General features: G+C 39.2%; 2 protein-coding genes across 2 annotated transcripts; one reads left to right on the forward strand and one right to left on the reverse strand.

Annotated features, from left to right (window-relative positions):
- The first annotated feature begins 7,150 nt into the window (after positions 1-7,150).
- On the forward strand, positions 7,151-18,779 carry LOC131356202 (polyadenylate-binding protein-interacting protein 2B-like). The gene is made up of 4 exons (XM_058395115.1): positions 7,151-7,316; positions 17,045-17,205; positions 17,543-17,722; positions 18,028-18,779. The coding sequence occupies exons 1-4, from the start codon at positions 7,310-7,312 to the stop codon at positions 18,082-18,084; spliced, it is 405 nt and encodes a 134-aa protein (XP_058251098.1). The 5' UTR covers positions 7,151-7,309; the 3' UTR covers positions 18,085-18,779.
- A 1,390-nt stretch (positions 18,780-20,169) lies between these two features.
- nagk (N-acetylglucosamine kinase) lies at positions 20,170-25,908 on the reverse strand. Its single transcript, XM_058395114.1, has 10 exons — positions 25,829-25,908; positions 25,398-25,482; positions 24,424-24,522; positions 24,143-24,284; positions 23,935-24,045; positions 23,718-23,830; positions 23,548-23,635; positions 23,333-23,430; positions 23,139-23,217; positions 20,170-20,872 (listed from the first exon to the last, which is right to left on the reverse strand). The coding sequence occupies exons 1-10, from the start codon at positions 25,855-25,857 to the stop codon at positions 20,679-20,681; spliced, it is 1,038 nt and encodes a 345-aa protein (XP_058251097.1). The 5' UTR covers positions 25,858-25,908; the 3' UTR covers positions 20,170-20,678.
- Between the last annotated feature and the right edge of the window lie 1,340 nt (positions 25,909-27,248).

Here is a 27,248-nt window from a genome sequence, read left to right on the forward strand (position 1 = left end):
TGACTGTCAGCTCCACAATGTCAAAATATGTGCAGTAGGTTTAGTGACTAAGTCAAAAATACTGTAAATAGTAGGAATGTGAATTAATTTTGATTTGAATTAATTTGAATTAAAAAATTTCATTGATGAAATTATGCTGAATGTTACTATATCCGGTACATATCAGCCATTACCTTTATATAAAAGCTTTAGTGTGTGTCCTAAAAGCATCTGCCATGAATAATGTCAAGTTAATACATGTAGTTTCAGGTTTAAGGCATATGCTTGCAATTCAGCTGATAAGAAAAAAAAAAATTAGGATGTATTTTGCCCTTCCTTTATCATCATTTAAGTGAGTGCATATATGAATAGGAATATAAATTCATAGTTATGCTGTTTGGTACAAGGACAGAAACCTCCATACATACAGAATCCTTTTTATTATGTGCAAGCAGGTCTTTGCTGTGTGCTAGAAAAATGTCTCAGGATTATACTCCAACACACACTCTAGCACAAGAAAAAGTCTGTATGATTTGCACATTCCAGGTTTTGCCCCATTTCAAAATCAATTTATTTTGGCCAAGTCTGGAGACCATTACTAATGCCATTGTGAGAGGCCCAGATAAGGGAACTCATGCAAATCACTCTTACACTCTTTTTTTAATCCACATCCAGACTTCACACACACACACACACAGATTATATATACGCACACAGATTAGCGAACATTAAAACCACCTGCCAAATATTGTGTAGGTCCCGAGTGTGCTGCAAAAACAGAAACAGCTCTGATCCAACAAGGCATCGACTTCACAAGACCTCTGAAGGTGGGCTGTGGTATCTGGAACCAAGAAGTATGCAGCAGATCCTTAAAGTTCTGAAAGTTGCTTAGTTGTGCTTTTGTAGCCTAAAGTCAACACTGTGAACTTTTTGACTTGTTCCCAAAATCATTGCTGAACAATTTTTTGCACCATGTCAGGGAGCATTGAATTGTCATTAAGGAATTGAATTGTTATGAGGGAGTGTACTTGGTCTGTATCAGTGTTCAGGTATCACACTGCTTCTGTCAGCTAGCCTTCTTCACATAGTGCATCCTGGTAGGTCTGCATGTATGTGTCACTATATTGCATATTTACTGCATGACTATAAAGAGCCCCATGAAACAACAATTCTATAGTGCACTGTCTCATGTCTGTAAAAAAGCCATAGTCAATAGTCAAAGCCATAGTCAACTGCTTCACACATAGCAGCCCTCTCCCTTCTGTTTTATTAATCTACATCTATCAGCACGCAGACTTGTCCTCTCCCACCTTTGACTCAAACAGGAAGTCAGTGAGTCAACTGACAGGAAGTGCACCATATAGACTTGCTGCGAAATTATTCATTCTGCCCAAACCAGGAGGTGATTTGTCTCTGACCCTAAACCTTTCCTGTATTGTTTGCCACCCTTCCGTTTTCTAATGGTCAACACCCAAGGCAGAGTGAGAGCTGTCTGGGACATGATGTCCAGTCTACACGAACAAAGTGAAATAATTTGTAGCAGTTAATTTCACACTGATGGTGCTTTCAAAGTTGCAGGAGCAAAAAAAAAGAAAAAAAAAGAAACAGATTTCTCTGATATCTCTGTGGGTGTGCATATATTAGAACAAATGTTCTGACATATGATATCTTGACAAAAATCTTTTCCACCCTCAAGTGTTCCTTCCTGACCAAACCTGCCTATACATTATGCTGTAATGCTATAAGCATGTGAATGATTGTATACACATGTGTGTGTTGGTGTAGGCCATTTTGTTCTTCCACCCTTGGCTTTCCTGTGACATACTTCCACCTTCCATGCATGCACACCCATAGAATCATACACGTACACATGCACACTCCTAATTTTCCTTATTTAAAAGAAATGACTTGCTGAAGGATCAAATCCAGTTTCACGCTGCTTGTGTGTGTTTCAACGCTTAGGTTTTCTGTGCATTTTGGTGGAGTGTACAATTGTGTGTGGATGACGAAGTACAGAGTAAAGGTTTTTGTTGATGTTAAGAATATGAGCTTTTGAGTGCGCACACACACACACACAAAGGAAGTGACAATGATAAATAGCCCCCTATGAGCATGCACCTAGCTCCTTACCAGGCCTTTTCAGACTGGGGCTTTAAAGGAGTGAAAGAACAGGGGTGCAGAGAGTATGAAGCTTGCCATTTTACTCTTGTGCAATCTGGGCCCCCTCAGAAGAGACAGAATAAATCAGCACAACACTGCCTTTCCTACCACACTGGGAAACACCAAGAACTCTGGTGCAATTACAGCTGAGGTTTTACAGCAGATTCCAGAAACTTCTGCATTAAATCTCTATGACTGCTTACGCATTACAGTGCAAATGATATTTACATGTGGATCGTGTCTGAGTCATTTTTACATTGTGGGTGCCCTGGTTTGCCCCTTAAACACTGTATAAACATCAGAAAACCACTCTTGTGGAAACAAGTAAAGGCATCTAAGGATAAGCATTGCTTTTTTGTGTGTGTGTGGTATTGAGACCTGGCTGATTTCCTAGACATTCTGCATTATCTACTATCTGATGGTAGGATTTACTCTTTTCATTACTGACACATTTGTAGGAGATGAGCAGACCTCTGAGGATGCATGTTTTTTCCTCGTATAAAATGAGGGCCAATGAGGGCCAGCTGGGATGAGGGTCATTTGATATAACTTATTAATAGCTATGTGTTGGATTACTGTAAAAGTAATGTAGCTTTCTATTCTGCACATTTACACTACTCATTAAATTACTGGGCTCACACCAGACTATTTGCTAGTTTTGTATTTAAAGGTGTAATCAGTTATTTTGCTGGTAGTTGAAGTTAGACTCCTTGAAACTCAAAACACAAAAACAGGTCAATAATAGTGCAAGAAGAAGAGCTTAAATTTCTCAATAGTCTCAAGACTCTCTGACTATGGTACTGCATCTGACACTGTTTGTACACTGGGCACAAACTTCAGAAACTTGTAGTCTGGAATCAATTTGATATCTGCACTTCTGTATACCAGATTTAATCACAATTGAAGTTGTTGAAGAGGCTGTCTCTCATGGCAAATGTAACACAACTTGTTCACAAAGGAGACTGAATGTTAGGTTTTGTAATGTTTGTTCTTGGGCATTGTAGGACAATTGTGAAATATTTAGAATTGAATTATTCTACAGCCCAAAACATAAAACAGGTGATGGTGCAGTGCTCTAGTGAATGACACAGCTCCAGGATCCCAGGTTAAATCCTGAGCTCAGTTTATGTCTGTGTGGAGTTTCCTCCCAACTCTCAAAAACATGCCAGTGGGTGGACTGGCTAAAGAAAAATTCTCCCTAGGACATTTTATCGGTGACTGAATCTCATTTCTGCCTCACGCCCAGTGTTTTTGTGGCTCCAGACCCACCATGACCCTGACCAGGATAATTGGTCACTAAAAGTGAGTGTCAAAAGCACGTTTGTCCTATTTTTTGTGTTTAATATAAAAATGAGTCAAGTGTTTTTTGAATAGTTCTACTTGAAGTAAAAATTATAATTTTATATTTTAATTTAATCAATCGTTTTTGACCTGAACAGATCACAAGTGATAAAAATAGGAGAACATTGTTATCTGCTCAGGAATAGGGAAAGGTTGAGAAGGTTTCGAAGTATAAGAGCAGTGTGTGCAGTGCGCCTCCTGCAGGGCACGAAGAGAAACACGCAATGAACTTCTTAACATTGGAAGATGTGTATTTTAAATGTTATACATATTAGTGTGCTATGCTAGAATAATCCAAATGGGATAAACTTTTTAAATGGGATTTCATTGTGAATTTATGATGAATTACAATAATAATAATAATATAAAAAACAATTGTTCCCAATAATTGTTCAGGTAAAACTGCCTTCTACACCAAACTTATTCTAATGATTGACCTTTTCAATTTAGAACAAAAATAGAATAGGTCAAGAGAGAATCAGACACGATAGAGAAAAGCTCATAACACTGATACTGCCTTTTCACTGCTTCTGACAAAGCACAGGCTTCAGACCGGACGTCGTTCATTTTCAATGGAGAGTTGCACACAGCCTGAGAGGAGCACTAACTCTCCAAATGCAACTGTGGGACCAGAAGTACTGCTGAAAAATTGTTAAAATACACTGTGAGACTGTGAGCCAAGCCAAAACTGGGACAACTGCCTTTACATGCACATGAATGTTATATGGATTTGCCCCACCCTTTGCAGCTATAACAGCTTCAAATCTTCTGTAAGGTTTAGGAGTGTATTTATGGGAATGTTTGACCATTCCTCTGGAAGCGCATTTGTGAGAACAGGTACTGATGTTGGACGAGAAGGTCTGGCTCGCAGTCTCCGCTCTAATTCATCCCAAATGTGTTCTATCAGGTTGAGGTCAGGTGTGCAGGCCGGTCAAGTTCCTCAACATCGAACTCTCTCATCCATGTCTTTATGGACCTTGCTTTGTGCACTGGTGCGCAGTCATGTTGGAACAGGAAGGGGTCATCCCCAAACTGTTCCCACAAAGTTGGGAGCATGAAATTGTCCAAAATGTCTTGGTATGCTGAAGCGTTAAGAGTTCCTTTCACTGGAACTAAGGGGCCAACCCCTGAAAACAACACCTGAATTCAGTGATTTGGAGGGATGTCCCAAAACTTTTAGCAATAATGTTATGTTCCAGATTTATTTCTTAGTTATGCTTATGGTTGCATTTGGTCAAACTGAGTAACATGTTCTTTTTTTTTTGGAGAATGTTGTTCCCCTAAGTGTCTGTGAAGATTCTCAGTCATCCAGGTGGAAGTTGAGTTGAACTGGCCTTCTTTCTAGTTAGATCAAAAGGTTTCACTACTCATGAGCAGCTTCTTCAATCCTGAATTAGTCTTTTTCAGAGTGAAGAAGCTCTTCAGATGACTCGTGAAACATTTCGATCTAACTAGAAAAAGTCAGTTCCTCCACTCAGTTCTGTTAACTTTTAAACTGTCTGAGCCTCTCATGAACCTTGCTGTAACTTTGGATGGTTTCAGGCAACGTTGGGGAACGTGTCCAAACCACCTTCATACAAATCTGTTACTGGATCTTTTCTGGAACGTTATGAAGTGGTTGCAAAAAAAATAAAAAAATAAAAGGCTAACCAAATGCTAACTTTCTGTGTTTGTAGGGTAGCTAGTTAGCAATGCAACCTTTGGACTTTCCACCATCTACAGTACATACACAGCACATGTAGCCTATTTGTCCATGTGTTTTTTGTTTTTTTTTTGCTTTGTTTTGTTTGTTTGTTTGTTGTTGTTTGTTTGTTGTTTTAATCTCGCATGTAACTGTCACTACTCGATCCGTACCGGCAACACGATTTATACTGTACATGCGTGAAAATACGGCCAACAACACAGTTATTATTATTATTATTATTATTATTATTATTATTATTATTATTATTATTATTATTATTTATTTATTTATTATTGCTTGTTAACAAAATACAGAACAACCACAACAACTGCACAAGCGAACACAATGTCAGAACATAGCAACTGAAAAAAAGGAAAAGAATAAAAAAAGAAAAAGAAAACATAGTAATAAGAAAATAGCAACCAAACAAGGATACAAGGGGGGGTGACCCATCCATCCACCCATCCATCCATCCAACTATCCATCCATCTATACCCGCTTTATTCCTAATTAGGGTCATGGGGATCTGCTGGAGCCTATCCCAGCACACATTGGGGATAGGGAGTACACCCTGGACAGGTCACCAGTCCATCACAGGGCCAGGGGGGATGATGTCAAATACAATTCAAAACAGAAAAGAGAGAATTACAAGTCATGGTAAACAGGGAAAAGATCACAAACATGTCAAGTTTTTAAGGCTGTTCTGTGACAACTTAACTAATGAAAGGTATTGCTTTAAATACAGCAAACAGAGGTCTGGAGTTAGAGTATTTAGATTTGTGAATGTGGAATTTTGCCAGTAACAGAATTAGGTTCATTATGAAGAATTGATGTTTTTCAGCAGGACCACATTATACCTTGTGTAATGTGTCTTTGTACCACATTATAATTATAACAATATATAATTATAAATGCCTGGCGTATAAACATATAAACTGCGGTGCCATGCTTCACACAAGAAGTAGACGCATTTCCGCGCATGCGCAGTACAAATCGTGTTTCCGATACGGATTGAGTAGTGACAGTAACGTGGACCACGAAATACATTTGTGACCACTGTCAGTATTTTTCCACAATTTTTCCTCCAAGCATCATTTGGCACGTTTATGTTTATGTGGGAGCGCTTGACAACGCAACCAAAATGTGAATCCAACACAATTACCACGAGGGGGCACATTCCGACAGTCATATCCGGTAGTCGCGTGCAGTAAAAGGCGGAAATGAATAACGCCTACTTTTGTTCCAGAAGTAAACAGCTGCAAATGAATGGTGAATGGAGGGGAAAGTGTTTATGGCTCTAAGCTATTCAAAACCCCCCTTATTACTCAACTGCTCAGTTATCCTGTTTCAGCTTTAAAGCTGTCTCAGTTGTAGGTCGCTTTGGATAAATAGCATCAGCCAACCGAGCACATGTAAATGTGTGTAAATGTGTGAAGATTTCTCAAATAATTGGTTAAAGAAAAACCTCGAAACATTCACGACCTTCTGCAATAATACTAATAATAATAAACAAAAAAGCTATTAAAAGAAGATGAAAGATATCTGGCATTTTGGTGTCATTTTTTTTTATTGTTATTAGACATCAACGAGCTTCTGTATTTGTTTGTAGCCTCTTCTTGTGTTGATTTGTTGTCAACTAAATGTATATGATCTCTTCATTTGTTTATCCGTTGCAGTATTAAAATGTAAAAAAAAAGAAATAGAATAAATAATCATGTCTTGCTCTGAAAAGTATTTCTCCACACTTGATTATACAAAGACAATTAATTATTCATGCACCTACTGTCAATCGTTCATATAAGGTTACGTAAGAATATATATATATATATTTGCACATGTGTTGGAGAAACCTGTCATGATTACTGAGGTGTAGTGCTGTGGGAAGAAGAGGGATTCAGCCACTGGGGGATTCATCCTATTCGAGGCGCTAGTAAGCTTACCTCGAGGCGCGCATGCGCAGACTGGAGAAGGAGGGGGCTGCATGTTTGTTTAAGCACAGACCACATGACCATCGCGTCCCGAATGCTTTTAGTCAACAGCAGTTTGCTCCTCAACTACATTGAGAGTGAAGGAATTATCCCTCTGCTCTTTGTGCGGAATTAAAGCATTTTCTTTGGTGGATTTTCACAGACTATAGCGGACGCCATGCCAGGTATATCATTCGAAACCTATTGCTTGTTGATTTGTGGTGTCGGATTTGGTGTATGTTTTTAATCTTGAGCTGATTAGGCACGGTATTTGCGTGCTTTGACTTTTGGACGCTAGTTAGTACACATTTCATGCATTTTGCACACTACAGAAGCGGAGAATGTGGTGAACACAGGCGTGCAAATACACACTGGCGCGCGCGCACACACTGGAGCGCGCTTTTGTACACACCAGTGTTGCTTTAACACAACGTAATTTCTAACGCACGGCATGTAAAGAATGTATTTTTAGACAGTAATATTTCCCGAGGTTTAATTCCCTTTGTTATTATTATTTATTTTTTTTCATTTTTTTTGTCCGTGTTCTAAACAAACTTGCTCCGGTTTTTATTTGCGCGAGCAGGCTCGTGCACATTTAGTCGCCGTTGTTTTAGTTCATTTGACTTCGACCTTTTGTTGGTTCACCTTTACACCAATAAAATGTGCGTCGTCCTCTCGAGCCTCCATGCTTTGCCCACTTTCAACTCGATAATTAGGTCCATAATTTCTACTAATCAGCATTTAGAGAGCGTGTAGTGGTCAACAATCTTCCTAGCAAACAAACTGTTTCACATAACGGCAACAATGTCCTTCAGACAGGAAACACTGTAACACAAACATTAGCCAGCTAGCGTGCTCTTTGTTTTGGCGAGACATGTTTTCACCAAGCAGGATTACAAAACCAAACCGTGTACCCTTTATTCGCTTTACTGTTTTAAAAATACATCTAGCCGTGTGTGTTGAACGCGGTCTAATCTTTTTATTCACGGTATTAAATACTGGGAACATTTTGTTTTGTTTCCTACACTTGGCCTACACGCTGTGTGGTTCGTTAGCATACACTGCTACATGAGCTTCATTTGTCCATATGTGAACATCCTGTTTTCAAAGGCACATCACACTAGAAGATGGACAGCAGTTTGGAGCAAATGGCTTCTTGATTACATAACCACTATCTTTAGTGTAGTATGGCGAGATAGAAGCAAGTCTGAAGAGTATCGTTTATTAGTTTTAACTCATTTTTCTTCCCTTTCTCCCCCCTCTAATACCTAGTATCACCGTGCCCCCACAAACTTGTGTAATCACGTCGTGTTTAAAAACGAATAAAACAGCATTTTGCTTTTTTTTTTTTTTAGTAGTTCCAACGTGGAGTTTTTAGTGAATTAAACCTTTTTAACACGTTTTAGACAGCACGTGATTTTGTCTTTGAAACCATATTTTCTCAGCTAGTTGTGTATGTACTTTAAAAAAAAGATAAGGGTTCTGGTCAAATTAGCATATGGAGTTAGGAATGTTGAAACAGTTCATAGAAATATTGAAGGTTTCTTTTAATACAATACAATTCCAGAGGCATTTCTTCAGCTATCATAGCAAAACGTGTATACACCGACCAGGCATAACATTATGACCACCTGCCTAATATTGTGTTGGTTCCCCTTTTGCTGCCGACACAGCCCTAACCCATCATGCACTGTGTATTCTGACACCTTTCTATCAGAAGCAGCATTAACTTCTTCAGCAGTTTGAGCAACAGCTCGTCTGTTGGATCGGATCACACAGGCCAGCCTTCGCTCCCCATGACCTGGCTGCGCATGACCCTGTCCCCGGTTCATCACTGTTCCTTCCTTGGACCACTTTTGATAGATACTGACCACTGCATACCGGGAACACCCCACAAGAGCTGCAGTTTTGGAGATGCTCTGATCCAGTCGTCTAGCTATCACAATTTGGCTCTTGTCAAACTCGCTCAAATCCTTACGCTTGTCCATTTTTCCTGCTTCTAACGCAACAACTTTGAAGACAAAATGTTCACTTGCTGCCTAATCTATCCCACCCACTAAGTGCCATGATGAGATCATCAGTGTTATTCACCTCACCTCTCAGTGCTCATAATGTTATGCCTGATCGGTGTATTATGGTGATACCACAACTCCTGTCACCTCCACTCAGCTACTATTCTACTGTTTAGTGTGTGTGTGTGTTTATTTTATTTTAATACAATAGTCTCACCAGGTTTTTCATGTTCTTACTATGCTGATGTTGACCATGACAGTGTACACAAGATGAAGGATGAGTTTGACCTGGCTCACATTTGTTATTGATTTCTTAAAATATTGCACGTTGCTCTAACAAATGTTTCACAATCGGTCTTGCAACAAAAAATGTCCTGCCCCATACATGCACTTTCTATTGCCCTTTATTTATTTTAGAGCCTTATTCTCTGCGTTATTGTTTTTCCCCTTCTGAGAATCAAAATGGTTTATAAAAGCATTTTATATTTATCCCATGGGTTGTGAAGCCTGTCACAGCGTATTGCAAATATATTGGTACACTTTGTTACAGAATCTATTGCAAGGCATTGCAGAACATCCTGGTGATGGTTTTCTATGAATCATACCGGCGTTGTGAGTTACACCCACAGAAACCTTATCTGGAACCTGAGGCTAGTGTGGTTTCTTAGTGTATGTATATTTTAGGCTTGGGTAACATCCATATTATAAAGCTAACAGTTTATAATCAATATATTGCCATCCTTAACGCTAATGAACTGTTGAAATGTTTAGTTTATAGTATGTGAGTGAGCTGAGGATGTATACCCAAATAATCTACTATCCATGAATCAACCACAGGTATTTTTTCCATAATCATCTGAAATTAGTGACACTTCCATGGTATTAAAAATATATATATATATATATATATATATATATATATATATATATATAATATATATAATTTTATTGTATTGTGCAACGCAAAAGTCTTCATTTCCCAATCAGTGATCTTTTTAGTAGTCGAAAGTCACAATTGACACAATACTATTTTAAATCTTATCCTTAAATGTATCAGACCACATGAACTAAATTGCAGCTCTTCAGGATTGTTTGTGACTTGGTGTTTTCTAGCAGTCTTTAACCTTTTAGAACCAAAATCCTTTCTGAATTATCCATGGCCAGAAAATGAGTGAGGTGGTTATCAAACCTGCCTCTTTATAGATCTTGACTGGTGAATAGGTCCAGACATGCCCAAACAGAGCAAGATTCTTGGCAGGAACAAACTCATTGTCAATGATCTAAAGTTCCCTTGCCAGACAATCTGGTACAACTGACAGATTGACGTGAACTACTTTGTCCGCAGCTTCAAGATCCTCCTGAGTGGCAAAACACTCCAGGTTGTTCTTTTAAAGCGAGTCTCTAATTGTAATCGATTTTTATTTGATACTATAAATATCTCGCACGTTCCTTTGAGGTGTGTGCTGTATAATAAATATCAAGGCACGCTGGTGATCCTCATACGGTTTGCTTAAGTTCTTAAGAAGTTTATGAAGTTTTTTTAAATATTAAATTCCCATGTTTGTTCCCATTCTGTGTCCTGCTATGGAAGCAAATATTGCACAAATGAAAAACGGCAGTGTTCAGGTTTATGTGAGATGAGAAAGTAACAGAAATATTTTCAGTCTTGTTTCATCCTTTAAGAGTTTATTTGCATATGTTGTACATGTCATCTTTTGGCGTTTTGTTGTTATAGGCCAGATGGATCTAATCCCAACCATGCTTTTTTATCACATATTAGCTTAATAACAGCCAGAGAGTGATGAGGCTGTAAGAAAAAAGGGTTTTTACAAAATCTGGTAACACCTGCTATAAGTCTATCTGAAGCCAAGGAAATGGCACCGGGAAAGCAATTAGCACAGGCTGGAAGTGGCTTCATCCTGAATGTGGAAATGAGGTCGTGTTCACACATCTGATCTTCTGTAAGATGACAGCTAATCTTCAAGCAGTCAGGCTGGTCATGTACTTCCTGAGGGAGTTGTCTTCAACAGTAATAGAAATCCTTTTAAATTAGGGCTGGGCGATATGACAATCACGGCATGTTACTTCAAGACGGTCAGATACCTTCATTATACTGTGTGTACCACAATACCAACAAAACAACAGCATTTAAAAAGAGAGCGAGAAAGAAAGAAAGAAAATGTTATCTCTACAAAAATTACTTTAAACTGAACATGGCGAAACTAATATCATTACAATTGTAAAGATTTAAGCTCTAATCAGTTGCTTCTAGCTTGTAACTGCTATTATAAATGATTTGATAACTGACATTGCTCAGCCTTTTGTTGCATTTAATCAATGCTGGATTAATACCAACTATGATTTGATATCAACAGCAATTACATGGAAACAAATAATAGCCTAATATAGTAGAAAATTTGTGTCCCTAGAGTATCTAGGGTAGCTTACGGTCACTGCAGAGGGTGGTGATTGCCAGTCATGATGTATGACTGGACAGTTACCTCACTGTTGCCTTTTTCAGACTAATGTGTTTGTTTATTTTCATTTATTTTTTCCGCTAAAAGTCTAATTAGGAAATAAACAATGATATCCCATTTCCAGTTATTCAGCTGTGGCAACTTATTACTACTAAAATGTCACCAAAACCTGTTGTTATACAAACTATTGTGTAATGTTTACTTAACTTGGGTAAGCAGGTTTGAAGAAATTCCTACTGAAAGTGGTGACATGGAGAACACTACCTTTTTGATGTAATTCATTAGAATTCATATAAAAATAAAATGTACAAAAATCGAAATGAAGTTAATTAAAAGGAAATAAAGTGGAATAGGGTGTACAAAGAAAAATAGACACAGAAAAATATAGCATATGAATGCACTACAATGATATAAATATCGTAATATATAGTGTAGCTGTTCATGAGTAAAGTGTGTGTGTAGTGTACATGTGTTATTTCGGAAACGTTTGCCATAGTGTAAAATACAGTATTGCCAAAAGTTTTGGGACGCCTGCCTTTACATGCACATGAATGTAATATGGATTTGTCCCAACCTTTGCAGCTTTAACAGCTTCATCTTTTCTGGGAAGGCTTTCCACAGGGTTTAGGAGTGCGTTTCTGGGCATTTTTGACCTTTCCTGTGGAAGAGCATTCGTGAGGTCAGGCACTGATGTTGGACGAGAAGGTCTGGCTCGCAGTCTTTGCTCTAATTCATCCCAAAGGTGTTCTGTTGGGTTGAGGTCAGGACACTTTGAAGTTCCTCCACTCCAGACTCTCATCCATGTCTTTATGGCCATTGCTGTGTGCACTGGTGGTTCATGTTGGAAAAGGAAGGGGTCATCAACAAACTGTTCCCACAAAGTTGGGAGTCGAAAATGTCTTGGTATGCTGAAGCATACGTTTCACTGGAACTAAGGGTCCAAGCCCAACCCCTGAAAAACCACCCCTCAATGATTTGGAGGGGTGTCCCAAAACTTTTTGGCAATATAGTGTATTTATATTGCCTACTATAACTTGAGTGTGATTCCAGTATAAATAACTTAAGTGAAACCAAGTATTAAGGGAAAGAATATTATTCTAGCTCAAACAATTGATGTACTTCATATCCATCACCTTTCACAACCACTTATTGTACATCTGAGGTACCTTCCTTTATTGTAACAATAATCTGCCTCTGATGCATGAAGCCATCGATTGCTCATCTTTCTGTAGCTTTTGGTAGTTGTGATTAATCCCTGTGATGAATACTCCCCCTGATGAGCTGATGAGTACTGGATTAGCTTCAAGTTTCAGACTTCACATTGATTTTAGATATCCACTGTCTGTTAGCACGATGATGAATTCTTCTATCTATTGAAGCTAAGGCAGTTCTTGCTTACTCTGGAAACAGATTTGTGTTTTGACTGGATGCATGTCAGCTTGCAGTGAGGAGTACACTGTAAAAGCTTAGATGGGGATGTGTGTGTGATTTTACCTGATGGACAGTGACCATTTAGATTAGAAGTTGAAAAGATGAGTATTAGGCAGTTATTCAGTCATGGATTATGAACTTTTATTGAAGAACTTTTAAAACATTTGATATGTTGGTGCTATTTTTGTCTTGGCTCTTAAACATGCATGCATGCATCCTGATGTATGAATAAAAAACACATTTTCTTTCATCTAGCCCTTTTATAAGTAAAGCCACAGAAATGAGCCACAAGTAGCATAAATCAAATAAAGCCCCCCCTTCCTCTTCCTTGTGTCTGATTTTTTGTATGATTTTGTATGGACGTGAAATGCTACTGCAAAGTCTGTTCATTAGAAAGTAGAATCTGCCTCCAGCCAAAACAGCGGATGAGCAAAACTGGATTTGGGTATTGTTAGATTCCAGATACAAATCTGTGTCTTTACATCCACAATTGACTATTTACCCAAGGCAAGCTGGCTGCAGTGGACTCGTCATCTCATCCATGATGTATTCTTGCTTTGCACCCATTGATCCTGGGATAATCTCCGGATCCAAGCAGACCCGGATAAAGTGGTTGCTGAAGATGAATAAGTGAATGATTTCCTGCTGTTATTCTCTGCCATTATATTCTACCCTTTCCTTATGCCAAAAGAAAAATTCCCCGCTTTTTTTTTTTTTTTTTTTAAGGAAACCAGTTTCTCCTTTTACTCAAAATGTATTTCGAAAGCCAATATATGTTTGCAATGATGCTTGAGTAATATAACTTGTGTAAGTGATGTGTATAATCCTTGCATTAGTACTGTATTAACTGCATGCTTTTTAATCAGCCCAAACATAATCTGGCAGAAGAATCGACCCTGAAGCGCCTCAGTAGATGTGGTTGTTTTTGATAGAAAATCAAAAATGCTCAGTTTTTAATGATTTAAACATGAGTCATGATTGAAGCGGCTTCCAGTCCAAAAGATGTGTGCGTCAATGCAGCTCAAACAATCCCCAAAATCCATTCCCTGCAAACCATATAGGCGCATATTCAAAGTCTAGCATTACCAAATAAAAAATGCAGTTTCCCACAGACGTGTTATGAAGTCTGCTCAGCTCGCAAAACCATCCTGCTTCCCTGCTTTAGAGGGTGTTTTTTAGTGTTTTGACAGCTACATGATTGTTTGCCAGAGGTTTCTTTTCATTTAGGTCTTTCGTTGCCGTCTGGAAGTACCACCAGTTAATCCTTTAAAACAATGTATAATGAATTAATGCTATCTTTAAAGGCAGAAAACATAAGGTATGTGGAAATGTGTGGATCTAAGTTTGGCAAAAATCACATTGTAAAATAATAGGAAGCTGTAGATTCTGTCAAGTCTTTAATGAATTCTCATGCATGGGAAAAGAATGTATATTTATGTAGGTCCTTAAATCTTTTTAGTATTTATTAGTGAGAGGGATTGAAAATATTATCATGCTAGTGGAGCTGATTAATATATTAAAGGATAAATAAATATTATAATCATTCACTGAATTCGCGATTTGGAGGAAAGGGTTAGCTTGCCATTTGTGAGGCAGCTCTCATCTTGTACTACCCCATAACACCCGAATCCCTCCTGACAATCTGTGATTAATACTTGACTGTTTTTTGCACATTTCTGAAATTGTGAGTGATAGCGTTGAGCTGCATTACGTTCACTCCTTGGCAACGTGCACATCTGCACATTCATGCATCACCTGACAGTACTGCAATGCATAAAATTATGCAGGTAATTTAGTGTTCAATTAATGTTCACATTTAAAATAGGGGAAAGAAAGGCCTTTGACTATGGCATGGTGCCAGATGTGCTTGGTATGTGGTTTAAGTATTTCAGAAACTGCTGATCCCTGATACAGAATAGTACAAACAAAACACATCTAGTGATCTGCAGAAACACTTTACTGATAAGAAGCTCCACATTAGTTTCTCTAACTGCAGATGTGTACTTGCTTTTGTTTGTCAAGTTGATCAGTCTTTATTAAAGCGTGAGCACAAAGCTGGTTCACTATAACCTCTGAAGTATTGCATTTTATTGATGAGTATAATAATGGTAATTGTTGTGTCGTGAGTGAGTAGTTTGCTGGTGCACGCATGTGCTTCATGTCTGTGCTAATAATTGATGAGTCCCTGGTAAATATTGCGCAGAGGATGTTGTAAATGTCCACTTTGCGTGCCGTGCATGCATCATGCTAGCGACCTGGGTTTTCTTGCAGCTCAGGAATCTAGCAAGCACATGGTGAGTGTTGCATATGAATTATATTCAGCTGTTTGCACTTGCGAGAAACTATTTGAATTATTTAGGCGAGTAGTGATGAGTACGATGAGAGATGTCATTAATTATTATAGCGAGTGATTTGATAGCACTGCACTGTAACACTCAACAGTCAAGCTGCTCAAACAAACTAATCTACAGGGAAAATACAAAGCTATCACAACTTAATATCCCCATGCACACAAAACCGTTTGTAGTTTTGGATTCATCCAAATATCACAGTAGAAAATAAATAAAACACCATGCTAATCTTCAATTGTTTTTTTTTGCTGATTTCAACCCAGTATAAATTCTGTATATTGGGCCATTAAAGTAAAATCCAGGTGATTATGTTGGATTTTTGGCGATACAAGCCGAACTCGCTTTGAACCAATGGCGCGCTGAGGAATCCTGTCAGTCCTGCTTTGTTTGTGTGCAGTCTCATCTGGTTTATTTAATCTCTCTGTCTGCTACTAATGCAGCAAGCAGTACTTAGTCTCTCTTAAAATTAGGGCAGGAGAGAACGGTCAGGTGTATGTGTGTGGGTGAGGGAGAAAGAGAGTCAGTGTCTGGTGCAGACTACTGAATTCTGGCCATGGTTTCCCAGTTGTCAGCTAATTTTGGTGCACAGCGGCTAAACTAGCAGGCTCTGAGCTCCCACAGTGGCTTTTTGAGTTTCTCAGTCTGTGAGCTGTCACAGAGGTGCTGGTATTTTGGCGGTTGTGTTGATTTTCTCATCCATGAATCGTCAGTTGTGAACCCCTGAGCACAGAGGGAGAGGAGGGAAACCGGCAAGAACCTGAAAGGAAATCAAATTCATGCTCTCAGATTTATAAATCCAGCTTGTCATCCATCTATATTATATGGCCAAACGTAATTGGGCACCTGAATAGGTCTTTCTCAAGCTGTTGCCCCAAAATTGGAAGCGTACAATTGTCTAGAATATCTTTTTATATAATGTAGCATTACAATTTCCCTTCACTGGAACCAAGAGGCCCAAACTTGTACCAGCATCACAATGCTCCTGTGCACAAAGCAAGATCCATGAACACACATTTTGGTGTAGAAGAACTTTTGAGAGCTCTAACCTCAAACCCCTCTGAACATCTTCAGGATGAATTGAACACTGCGTGCACCCCAGACCCCCCTCACACGCTCATATGCTTAATAGCTGATTTGAGCACAAATCCCCACAGCCGTGTTCTGAAATCTAGTAGAAAGCCTTCCCAGAAGAGTGAAGGTTAGTCCCAGAAACTGGGCTATATCTGGAATGGGATGTTCACCAAGCACAAAGGGGTGTGAGGGGTTTCAGCCATATAGTGTATGTGTGCGAGAAGGTGAGGGTAAAATGTTAACACATCAAACATGACACGATTCCTGGAGACATAGAATATAAAAATAGCTGTGCTCTTTACACTATGTCTCCAGTTCTTGCAGAACAGACAATCTTTGCAGCCCGTGTTTCCCCAGCCAGCGACTACCAGCTCTGGTATATTTGTGAGAGATTTATTTTGGGATCAGGCACACTCATCTGTGAACATGGAACATTTTGTGTGTGCATGTCATCTGATATTTATTATTATTGTTGTTGTTTTGGACACTTTGCTGTAGCAGTGTAGTGCAGCTGAAGGCTTATTTTTCCCCCCAATTTTGATGGTTGACTCCTTCTGTCTTACGTTCACAGAGCCGACAGATCTGAACGGGCCCGATCTAACAAAGACACTGGGGGGCAGCGCTCCAGGGAAAGATGGAAAAGACTCCGTAACCAATGGGCATGCAGAGGGAGAGGTTAACCCTTTTGCGGAGTACATGTGGATGGAGAACGAGGAGGAATATAACCGACAGGTCTGCACACACACATGCACAAGTGCACACACACTGAAGCCCCATTGTCTGGTAGTTTATGTACTAATTGTAGATGTGTGATTGTAGCAGGGCTGATGTATGCTCTAGTTCTTCTGCTCTATGTCTTCAGCACATATTGTTTTACTTAACCAACTCTGTGCTCCATGTGTTGACAAGCAGTGGCCTGTCTGTAATATCCTATCCCACATATGCTCATTTTCTAAAAACAAACACACCCTTGTGAATGATGAGGGTGGAGGTTTTTGCCACCAATCCTTTTGTGAATCAGGAACTAACTCTCTCTCCCTCCTTGTGGTCTTTGTTTACTGTTTCTCAGGTAGAGGAGGAGCTCTTGGAGCAAGAGTTTCTGGAGCGTTGCTTCCAAGAGATGTTGGATGAGGAGGATCAGGATTGGTTTATTCCAGCAAGAGACCTTCCTCCAGGAATGGGACAGATTCAGCAGCAGTTTAACGGCCTGTCCGTCAGCGACAGCAACAGCAACACAGAGGAGATTGTGGTAAGACGTGCCAGGTTTCCCCTCAATGCCAGTGGCCACACAAATTTTAAGGTCAGGTTGTTTTAACAAGTAAAGCTAAGCATCTGCACAGTTAAACTTGACTGTGTTTTAACACAGTTAAAACACAGTTAAATTCTTATTTGAACTGCTTAGTAGAAGAACGCCCCCAACATTCAACACATTTCTGCATAGATATTATCACGAAGCCCATATTCACTATTAATGTTTAGTATTCTATTGTGAAGTACACAGGAATATAACGTGCTGTAAACTGACTTCTCTTTCTCTCTTTTTTCTTTTCTCAGCGCAAAAGCAGCTTAAACCCCGAAGCCAAGGAGTTTGTCCCAGGAGTGAAATACTAGGGATCATCCTCACCCTCTGGAGTGGAGCCCTCTCACACGCACATACAGAGACTTTTTTTGGCTGGAATTGACCCAGTCATGTATACGCTCTCATAAATATGTACACACAGCTGTGAGGGGCTGGAGGAGGAGGGTGAGGGTTTTTTGAGGGGGGGGGAGGGAGGGAGGAGGGTTTATCTATAAGCTTTTTATTTTTCCATTTGTTACATGTAAACCAAGGGAAGGGAGTTTAGACGCAGCCTCTAGGAGGTGCCATGGCAACCTAACCTCGTACTCGAAAACAGAGCCGTTTTATTTTCTTTCTAGCGATAAGCCGAGAAGACAGATCCACCCCAGCTCTCACTTAGAAGACCGTGCCTGACTACGTTATCTACTTTCTCCTTGCCTGATTTCTTTTTCTGTTTTTGTTTGTGTTTTTTTTTTTTTTGTTGTTTTTTAAAAACAAGGGAGGTTTATGTCTGGCTGGGAAAATCATGCCCCGCATAACTGGGTGTGGAGGGACAGTTTGGGGTTTGACTGGATGTTAAATGGTTCACTGGATAATGGGCCAGTTTGAGTAGAATGGCAAGAAAAAGCTGTGGAGGTTTTCACACGAAAACATTATTTGATTTTGAGTAGAAATTCTTACACGCAAGAATGCAGTTATTTGAAACAAAAAGAAGAAAAAAATTAAATAAAATGTAAAAATGTTGGTATTTTGCTGAGTTTGTTTCATAATTTTTTTTTTTTTTTTTTTTATTTATTTTTTTGTTCTAAAGTTCCTATACGCATCTGCTAGCACACTCCTAATCCTGCGTGCTGCAGCTCCGCCTTCTTCTGATAAAGCTTTATCCTGTGGAATTTTGTCATTTACTGAAAACGTTTCCTTATGTTCTCGCTAATGAGTTATTTTACTGAACAACTCGGAAACATGCTGAGCGTTAAGATTTAGACGAATGTTTGAAGTGCATTGTGTTGAAATATTAGAAGCTTTCAGTGAGCTGGAGTTTTCAGATTTTCTGTCCGTCAGCTCATATTTGTTGCTGTGGTACCTGTGTGGACCTGACTAGTCTTTTAATACCACCAGGGCCATCATAGCCTAGCAATGGGCTGTAGTAGTCTGTGGGGCTGTAGTCTTCCTACTGCACAGTACATTCCCAGTTACACAATACATCACTGAGAGCTCCCAGTTTTTCTTCTGACCAAGGTCCAAATCTCCATCAGGGAGTATGAGCACATAGTTATATATTATGGTTATAGATCAAAATGGTTGTACATGATCGACCCCAAAATATCTAGAAGCAGGAAAGCAGCAGTATATTATTTCGTGTATTTACTCTACACTGTACACTCACCAGAAACATGCTCATTTTAATGCCATTTACCAGTCAAACATTTGTGTAGCATAAGTGCAATGCAAAAAAGCTGCTTCAAGTCGCAAGCTACAGTTAATGTTCCCATCAAGCACTACAGTGTTTATATAGATGAAACAAAGTGAGCAGCAGTTTTGTGGTAGAAACGGCTAGTTGGTTAGAGAATGGTCAGACGGGTTTGCACTGACAGGAGGGCTACATTAACTCAACTCTTTCTAATATAACAAACCAAAGCTTGAGATACACTGACTACAAGAGCAGAAAACTGCATCAGGGGTTCCATTCCTATCCCCCAACCCAATCTTCTACCAATTTCGTGTCCTGTATTTCAGAAAAATGAAAAACTCACCACTGGTGATACCATCAAACACAATCAGTGCTGTAGCCAAACCCTGGGGTAAATCTGTTATACCCAGTGACTTTATTGGAGTGTAAATTTTCTTCATTGATAGAATGTGGCTTCCCCTTGCTGCATGTTGTGGCCTTAGTAGGATCCTTAAGCAACACTTGGGTCACTATCAAAGCTATAAAAAGCCATAGCTAACATATTAGGTTACACAAGTTATGAAACCTGTATTATTAGCTAATGGTAGCTAATAACAAACTTCAGATGAGCACCTACCATCTTTGTCTAAATATTCTGTTAAAACATTCTTCATATTTCTGCTGCAAAATGTGATAAAACATCCAGTCTGACTGACTAAAATGAATAGCATTAAACTCATGGTTTCAAATGATGATGGTTAGAGATTTTAATCAGGTCTTAGGAATCTTATACATGATCTTGCATTGTTTTTTTATTTATATGAGGACATTTGGATAGTGTATAAAAATATTAAAATTAATACATAAGTTTTATATTAGTGCACAATAGGAAGGCTACATCTGAGAACAGCATTTATGATTAAATTCAGAGTAAGCAGAAATGTGGAAGTGATCAAAGTAGTTTTTTTTTTTTTTTTTTTGCATTTATGACCCTAATTCCACTCTAAAGAAGAATAAACTCCAGCACTCCCAGTACACTTCACCTAATCCCTTTCACCGAGTTAATGACCATATTGCTGTTGAAGGGCCACTGTAAACTGAATGACTTGATACAGAATGAGGTATACAGCTCACTTGAAATGTTACTTCGGCAGGTCTAGTGGAAGTCGAGGGATTTTTCTGATTGTACTAAAGTGCACTGGGGTCAAACGTATAAAAAAAATCAGGAAGTAGTATTTCCAGCCTCATTAGTGTCGGTCACTGGTCAGTGAACGAGTGGCTGAAGAACACGCTGGCACTGGTTGAGTAGTCCAGGCGCAAGGTGGCACCCGCATTACGAGCTCCCAGCCTGGCACCTCCTACAGCAGACGACTGGCGTAGGGTGAGAAGACTATACTTCTGAAAATGGCTGTAACCGGACTGTCTCGCTTGGGAGAGGACCTGAGTGAAACCTGCAGGGAAAAAGCAAGAAAATCACCTCAGTGTACAACTTGTTCAACTGAGTGCAGTTTTCACAGAACTGATGTGATCAGCAGACAAGTAAAAAAAATTAAAGAGGTCATAGGGTATATACAAATGTCTAATACAGCAAGTAAACAGAGTCCAGCTAAAATACTTACCACATTGCCATGACCTTTAATATTGAATAAAACACAAATATTTTTAACAGAAATATCACAATATACCCTGATCAGACATAACATTATGACCACCTGCCTAATATTGTGTTGGTCCCCCTTTTGCTGCCAGAATAGCCCTGACCCATCATGCACTGTGTATACTGACAGCTTTCTATCAGAACCAGTATTAACTTCTTCAGCAATTTGATCAACAGTAGCTCGTCTGTTGGATCGGACCACACGGACCAGCCTTCGCTCCCCACGTGCATCAATGAGCCTTGGCCGCCCATGACACTGTCGCCGGTTCACCACTGTTCCTTCCTTGGACCACTTTTGATAGATACTGACCACTGCAGACCGGGAACACCCCACAAGAGCTGCGGTTTTGGAGATGCTCTGATCGAGTGGTCTAGCCATCACAATTTGGCCCTTTGTCAAACTCGCTCAAATCTTTACGCTTGTCCATTTTTCCTGCTTCTAACACATCAACTTTGAGTGCAAAATGTTCACTTGCTGCCTGATATATCCCACCCACTAACAGGTGCCATGATGAGGAGATCATCAGTGTTATTCACTTCACCAGTATTCACCAGTGCTCATAATGTTATGCCTGATCAGTAAATATTATTCACAGAAATACCACAATATATACCCAGTACAACTGTTTTGTTGCTGAAATTCGAATCTACAACACACTGCAATAAATCAGCATTCCACATAAATGGTTTTGTGAATTTGCAAAAATTTTTTTGTAATTGTATAATTGTATAATTATATCGCATATTTTATCCTTTGCAATGCCAGACGTGCTAGTTTGAGTATTTTGGAAATTCCTGACCCGTGGCATAATCTAGCACAAGAGTCTCTAAGTTTATAAGAGCGCTGAAGTTCAGAGGAGGATGACCACACTAGTTTAAGCTGTCAGGAAGCTACAGTAACTCAAATAAGCAACTCTCCTCAACTATGGTGAGCGGAAATAACGATGTCAGAGTTAATAACGAGTTATTAGATGTCAGACAAAACAGCACTTTCTAAAGTGGGAAATAGCATCTAGGCTAGTATATACAGTACCAGTCAAAAGTTTGTACACACCTTCTAATTCCATGGTCTTTCCTGATGTTTATTTCTTTCTACATTGTAAAACAATGCTGAAGGTGGCCGAAATACACAATAATGTCCTTTGAACAGTTGATATTGAGATATGTCTGCTACTGATGCTCTGTAAAGCCTTCATAATGGCTCTAATCTGAGGTGATGTAAATTGGTGATTTCTGAGGCTGGTAACTCTAAATGAACTTCTCCTCTGCAGCAGAGGTAAATTTTGGTCTTGCTTTACTGGGATGGTCTTCATGTGAGCCAGTTTCATCATGGTGCTTGATGGGTTTTGCAAATGCACTTGACAATACTGTTCTTGCAAGAACTATTCCAGAACACCTGACCTTCGTGTCTTAAAATAACAACTGACTGTTTTTTGTTGTCATTACATATGGATTACTGAAGTCCATGTGTGTTATTTCATAGTTTTGAAATCTCCAGTATTGTTCTAGAATGTAGAAAATAAATCCCTAAACAAAAAACATGGAATTAAAAGGTGTGTCCAAACTTTTGACTGGTAGTGTATAAAGTATTATATAGTAATGAATAAAAAAATATATTACAGTTTCCCTATTTAATAGGTATCCAGAAAAGAATTGTAAATTAAGCAATTGTTCTGCAATATGGGGAAGGTGTCTATCTGTAGATGTGTGGCCTGCGGGGAACCTTGTATATCATTTGCACTGTTTGGTGCAGCACTGATAGAAAATATGTGTCAAAGCAACATTATAATTATGGCACCAGTAAATAGAACAATGGAAACACAGTGGAGCCAAGCTGCCTCTGTTAGGACCTTAAGCAAAGCACTGCATCCTCGCTTGCTCAGCTGTATACCGTCTCAGATGTAAATCACTTTGAATAAAAGTGTCAGCCAAATGAGATCATTGCAAAGCTATTTAAATGGCGTCTGCTTTGGGTTTTCTATCATGTATGGAAGACAAATATTTACAGTCACAAAACACTGAAGGTTGCTAATATTGTGATCTGTTTTAATCAAACTCACCATCCTTCATCAGCTCCCAGCTTAACCATACAGATCCAACGCACAGAATGGGAAGGCCAAGTTCACCCAAGAACAGCTCCTGGACAAACAAACAGGACAGATGGAAGGTAAACAGAGATACAGAATGTGAAGTGTGTGTTATATTTATGTATAGTAAAGTTCACGCATTGATTGAAACATGCAGTGTGTCAAACCTGATGAACGTTGGGCAGCACTGCTACAATGTGCTGTGCTAGGACTTTACCAGCCTGGGTAAACACGTATCGACAGAAAGCATCACCTCCATTAGCACCTGAAACACAAACATTTGAGACATGAATGCAGACAGCAGCCTGTGCACTGTAGCAGAAGCTCATTGCAGAATGATTAAGACAATCAGCCATCTTCCTTCCCTTACTCTTTACAGTACCTTCAGCCAGTTTTCTACAGAAACCAGCAAAATATGATTTCTGGAAGTTTCTGTACAGGTGCGGGAGCATGCCCATCAGATCTGACACCTACAGGCGGATACAAAGGAATCAATCATTCAGTAAAAATTACTATTTGAGGGACTGAACAAGTGACACAGTGACAGCTAACCTCGAAGTAGTCCTCCATGGCTTTTTTAACATAAGTGATATCATGTGGAGGCGTGACCAGGTTATCTTTGGCATCAAATACTGCTTTTACAGCAAGATGAGAGATCCAAAATGCTAAAGAGAATGGGATCAGAAATCAGAGATTTGCAGTAAACATACACACATTAAGCATGGTAATGATGCTATATAAAGGATATAAGGTATATACTGGTGGTTACCTGAGCCTTCGTCCCCCATCATGTGGCCCCATCCTCCGCAGCCCACCTGAGTGCCATCAGGATTCACCAGCTTACAGTTTGAACCAGTTCCTGATATCAATACTATACCACCTGCAGGTAAAAAGAGTCTACATGTAAATATAAGCTGAGTTAATAAATTATTTACTATTTACTGATGTCATTACTGCTATCATGCAAGATATGATACCATGGTCACTTGCTGTTGCCATGGCACCGATGGCATCTGTGGTTATGTAATAACTCTGGCTTAGTTTTGGAAATCTTTCTTTCATCTCATCAATCAGTTTCTGAATGGCATGTTTCTGCTCTCCACCACTCAGTGACATGCCCTATATACAAACACACAATTTTTTTTTATGGTCATCACCATTTAGAAAAATAGCAACAGAGTAAGGATTCTGCTCACTGGTTTGTTTTATTGTAGGAGCACGCTATCATGTTGAACATCATAAAGTAATACAGACTCACCAGAGAATAAATGGGTGTGTCAGGATCCAGTCCTGCACTGATCTTTGCCTTCTGGACCATATCGTTAATGCCCTCGATGCACTTATCAACACCAACCAACTAAAGAACATAGTTTGAAACACACACTCTCAATAGCTACAAATTGGACAAGTGGCACACTAAACTGGGTGTCATGTAGTGTTTATACACTGATCAGGCATAACATTATGACCACCTGTTTAATATTGTGTTGGTCCCCCTTTTGCTGTCAAAACAGCCCTGTAACCAGCAATAACTACTTCAGCAATTTGAAGTAGCTCATCTGTTGGACCGGGCCAGCCTTCGCTCCTCACATGCATCAATGAGCCTTGGCCACCCATGACCCTGTCGCCGGTTCACCACTGTTCCTTGTCCACTGTTGATAGATACTGACCACTGCAGACCGGGAACACTCCACAAGAGCTGCAGTTTTGGAGATGCTCTGATCCAGTCGTCTATCCATCACAATTTGGCCCTTTGTCAAATTTGCTCAAATCCTTACACTTGCCCATTTTTCCTGCTTCTAACACATCAACTCTGAGGACAAAATGTTCACTTGCTGCCTGATATATCCCACCCACTAACAGGTGCCATGATGAGGAGGTCATCAGTCTTATTCACTTCACCTCTCACTGCTCATAATGTTATGCCTGATCGGTGACAGATGTGACGAAGAGAAGACACATTTGCAGCTTTTCGTGTTCGTTTCCCAGAAAAGTATCAACATGATATGAGTATACCACATCCCACAGTGTTGTATGGGTTTTAAACTACTAAACACTTATGGTCACTTTATTAGACACACTGCTTTGTTGAGAACTAACTAATATCTGCTCAGCCAGAAGGCTTACAAATTGTGCACTTACATGGTAGGAATAAGTGCAGGTACAGATGTACAAAATATAGTGGAACTCAGACACATGCTACAGGCCATAGAGAGGACAAGCTGTCCTTACCCAGTGATTGGTGCAGGGTCCATCTGTCTCGGTGATGATCTCCCCTGCAGCGGACAGCAGCACTGCTTTGGAGTGAGTTCCGCCCCTGGCAAGTAAAAGCCATCATTATCATCATTATTATTATTATTATTATTATTATTATTAGTAGTAGTAGTAGTAGTAGTAGTAGTAGTAGTAGTAGTAGTAGTAGTATTATTATTATTATTATTATTATTATTAGTAGTAGTAGTATTATTATTATTATTATTATTGCAGCATTAAACCCCACAGTCTTACAGGATACATTACGTCTCACAGATGATGACGCAAACTACTAATCGTACCAAACACACCAACACACACTGTCACATAAAGGATTAGTGTCATTTGTCTTAAACGAAATAAAAAATGTGATAATAATATCACTTTTTTTTTTGCAATCAAAACCTCACCCTTCTACACCTCCATACACCGCGCTCATTTCTACCGCTTCCTGTTTCCACCTCGTGACAAGCAGATGACGTGTGAACCGTCCCTCCTCCACCAATCAGATTACAGCTCGTAAATGCGAACTTCAGCACGCTGTTATCTTCACCAATCTCTGATCACACCTTTCTTATTTCTGTGAAGTGATGCAGAACATTAATCCACGTTTGCATACTTCTTTTCTGTTCCGTCTAGCTAGCTTATCTTTATATAGTTACTTCTGATGATCTTTATTTATATAGCATTCCTCAAATCTCAGTACAAATAAGTCTGATCCATGGAGGCTCCTCATATTAGATATACCACAGCACACCTTCAGAGGTCTTGTGGAGTCCAGGATGGGTCAGAGCTGTTTTGGTGCACAAGGGAATGAAGACCTACAAATTATTAGGCAGATGGTTTTAATGTTAGTGTATATTGGGTGTACACTTCAATGCGATGAATAAGTTGCTCCACATACCTTAGCATGCAATCATAAATGCATATTCGACAAAACACACACACACACACACACACACACACACACACACACACAAAACCTAGAAATTAAAACTGTAAATGCTGTGTCTTGTATTTAAAAATGTTTCCCAGTTACCAGTAGATGGCAGTATGTCTTTTCTGATTTAAAAAAAGTATGTCTCTTCATTATGGTGATCAGGAGTGACATTTTATGGCACAGCATATGCACATTTTTACATTATGAAATGTTTCAGTGTTATAATTTATAGTTAAATTCATCAGTATTTGAACAGCCATATATTTATGATACTTCAAATCAAAGGTTAGGTGAAATAAAGGAATTATTGAAAAAGTGAAGACATTGTATGCAGTTGATATGGGACATTATGTTAAAATATATTGTCACTCCACGCTGTCTGTTTCAAGCTGATAGTACAGGAACACATGATGTGTGCTTTGTATGGTATTGATGTGGTGGTTCTCTCTCACCCACCTCTTAATGTTGGCCCACCCTGCACATCTGAATGCTATTCAGAAGAGTGGGAGTGAGAGGAGAATCTTTTTCCATCAGCATTCTGCAGAAGTGCTTTCAGTATGACGATTAAAAATCACACTCTTACCTTCAGCCCATATCAACTGACTGTATTACTGCTTTTGTATTAAATATACAAAGGGGTGGTAATATATGGTTTGCATTTTCTAACAATCTGAGTAGTGATATGAGCTAAGGTATAATGAGCAAATAAGTCCACTGATAAACTTGTGATAGTGGTTACGGTCATTATTAACATGTAGGCTTAAGAACTCATCACCTAAACAAGTTTTTTATCCAAATCTTAATCTAAACTAATATGAATGCTTCAGTCTAAATGCAATGTGTAATATCGCCTGAAAAAAAGTAATATGATACTACATGTTTGGGAGGAT

The sequence above is a fragment of the Hemibagrus wyckioides genome, linkage group LG07 (assembly GCF_019097595.1).
Source record: "Hemibagrus wyckioides isolate EC202008001 linkage group LG07, SWU_Hwy_1.0, whole genome shotgun sequence".
Lineage (NCBI taxonomy): Eukaryota > Metazoa > Chordata > Actinopteri > Siluriformes > Bagridae > Hemibagrus > Hemibagrus wyckioides.

Bases quoted from the DNA above. Each gene is read 5' to 3' on its own strand.
- LOC131356202 (XM_058395115.1), top strand. The intron at 17,206-17,542 runs GTCTGCACACAC...ACTGTTTCTCAG, and splicing joins AGGAGGAATATAACCGACAG to GTAGAGGAGGAGCTCTTGGA. The intron at 17,723-18,027 runs GTAAGACGTGCC...TTCTTTTCTCAG, and splicing joins GCAACACAGAGGAGATTGTG to CGCAAAAGCAGCTTAAACCC.
- nagk (XM_058395114.1), bottom strand. From the start codon at position 25,857: ATGAGCGCGGTGTATGGAGGTGTAGAAGG. The intron at 24,523-25,397 runs GTAAGGACAGCT...TATGTTCTTTAG, and splicing joins GACCCTGCACCAATCACTGG to TTGGTTGGTGTTGATAAGTG. The intron at 23,636-23,717 runs GTTAGCTGTCAC...ATCCGCCTGTAG, and splicing joins CCATGGAGGACTACTTCGAG to GTGTCAGATCTGATGGGCAT.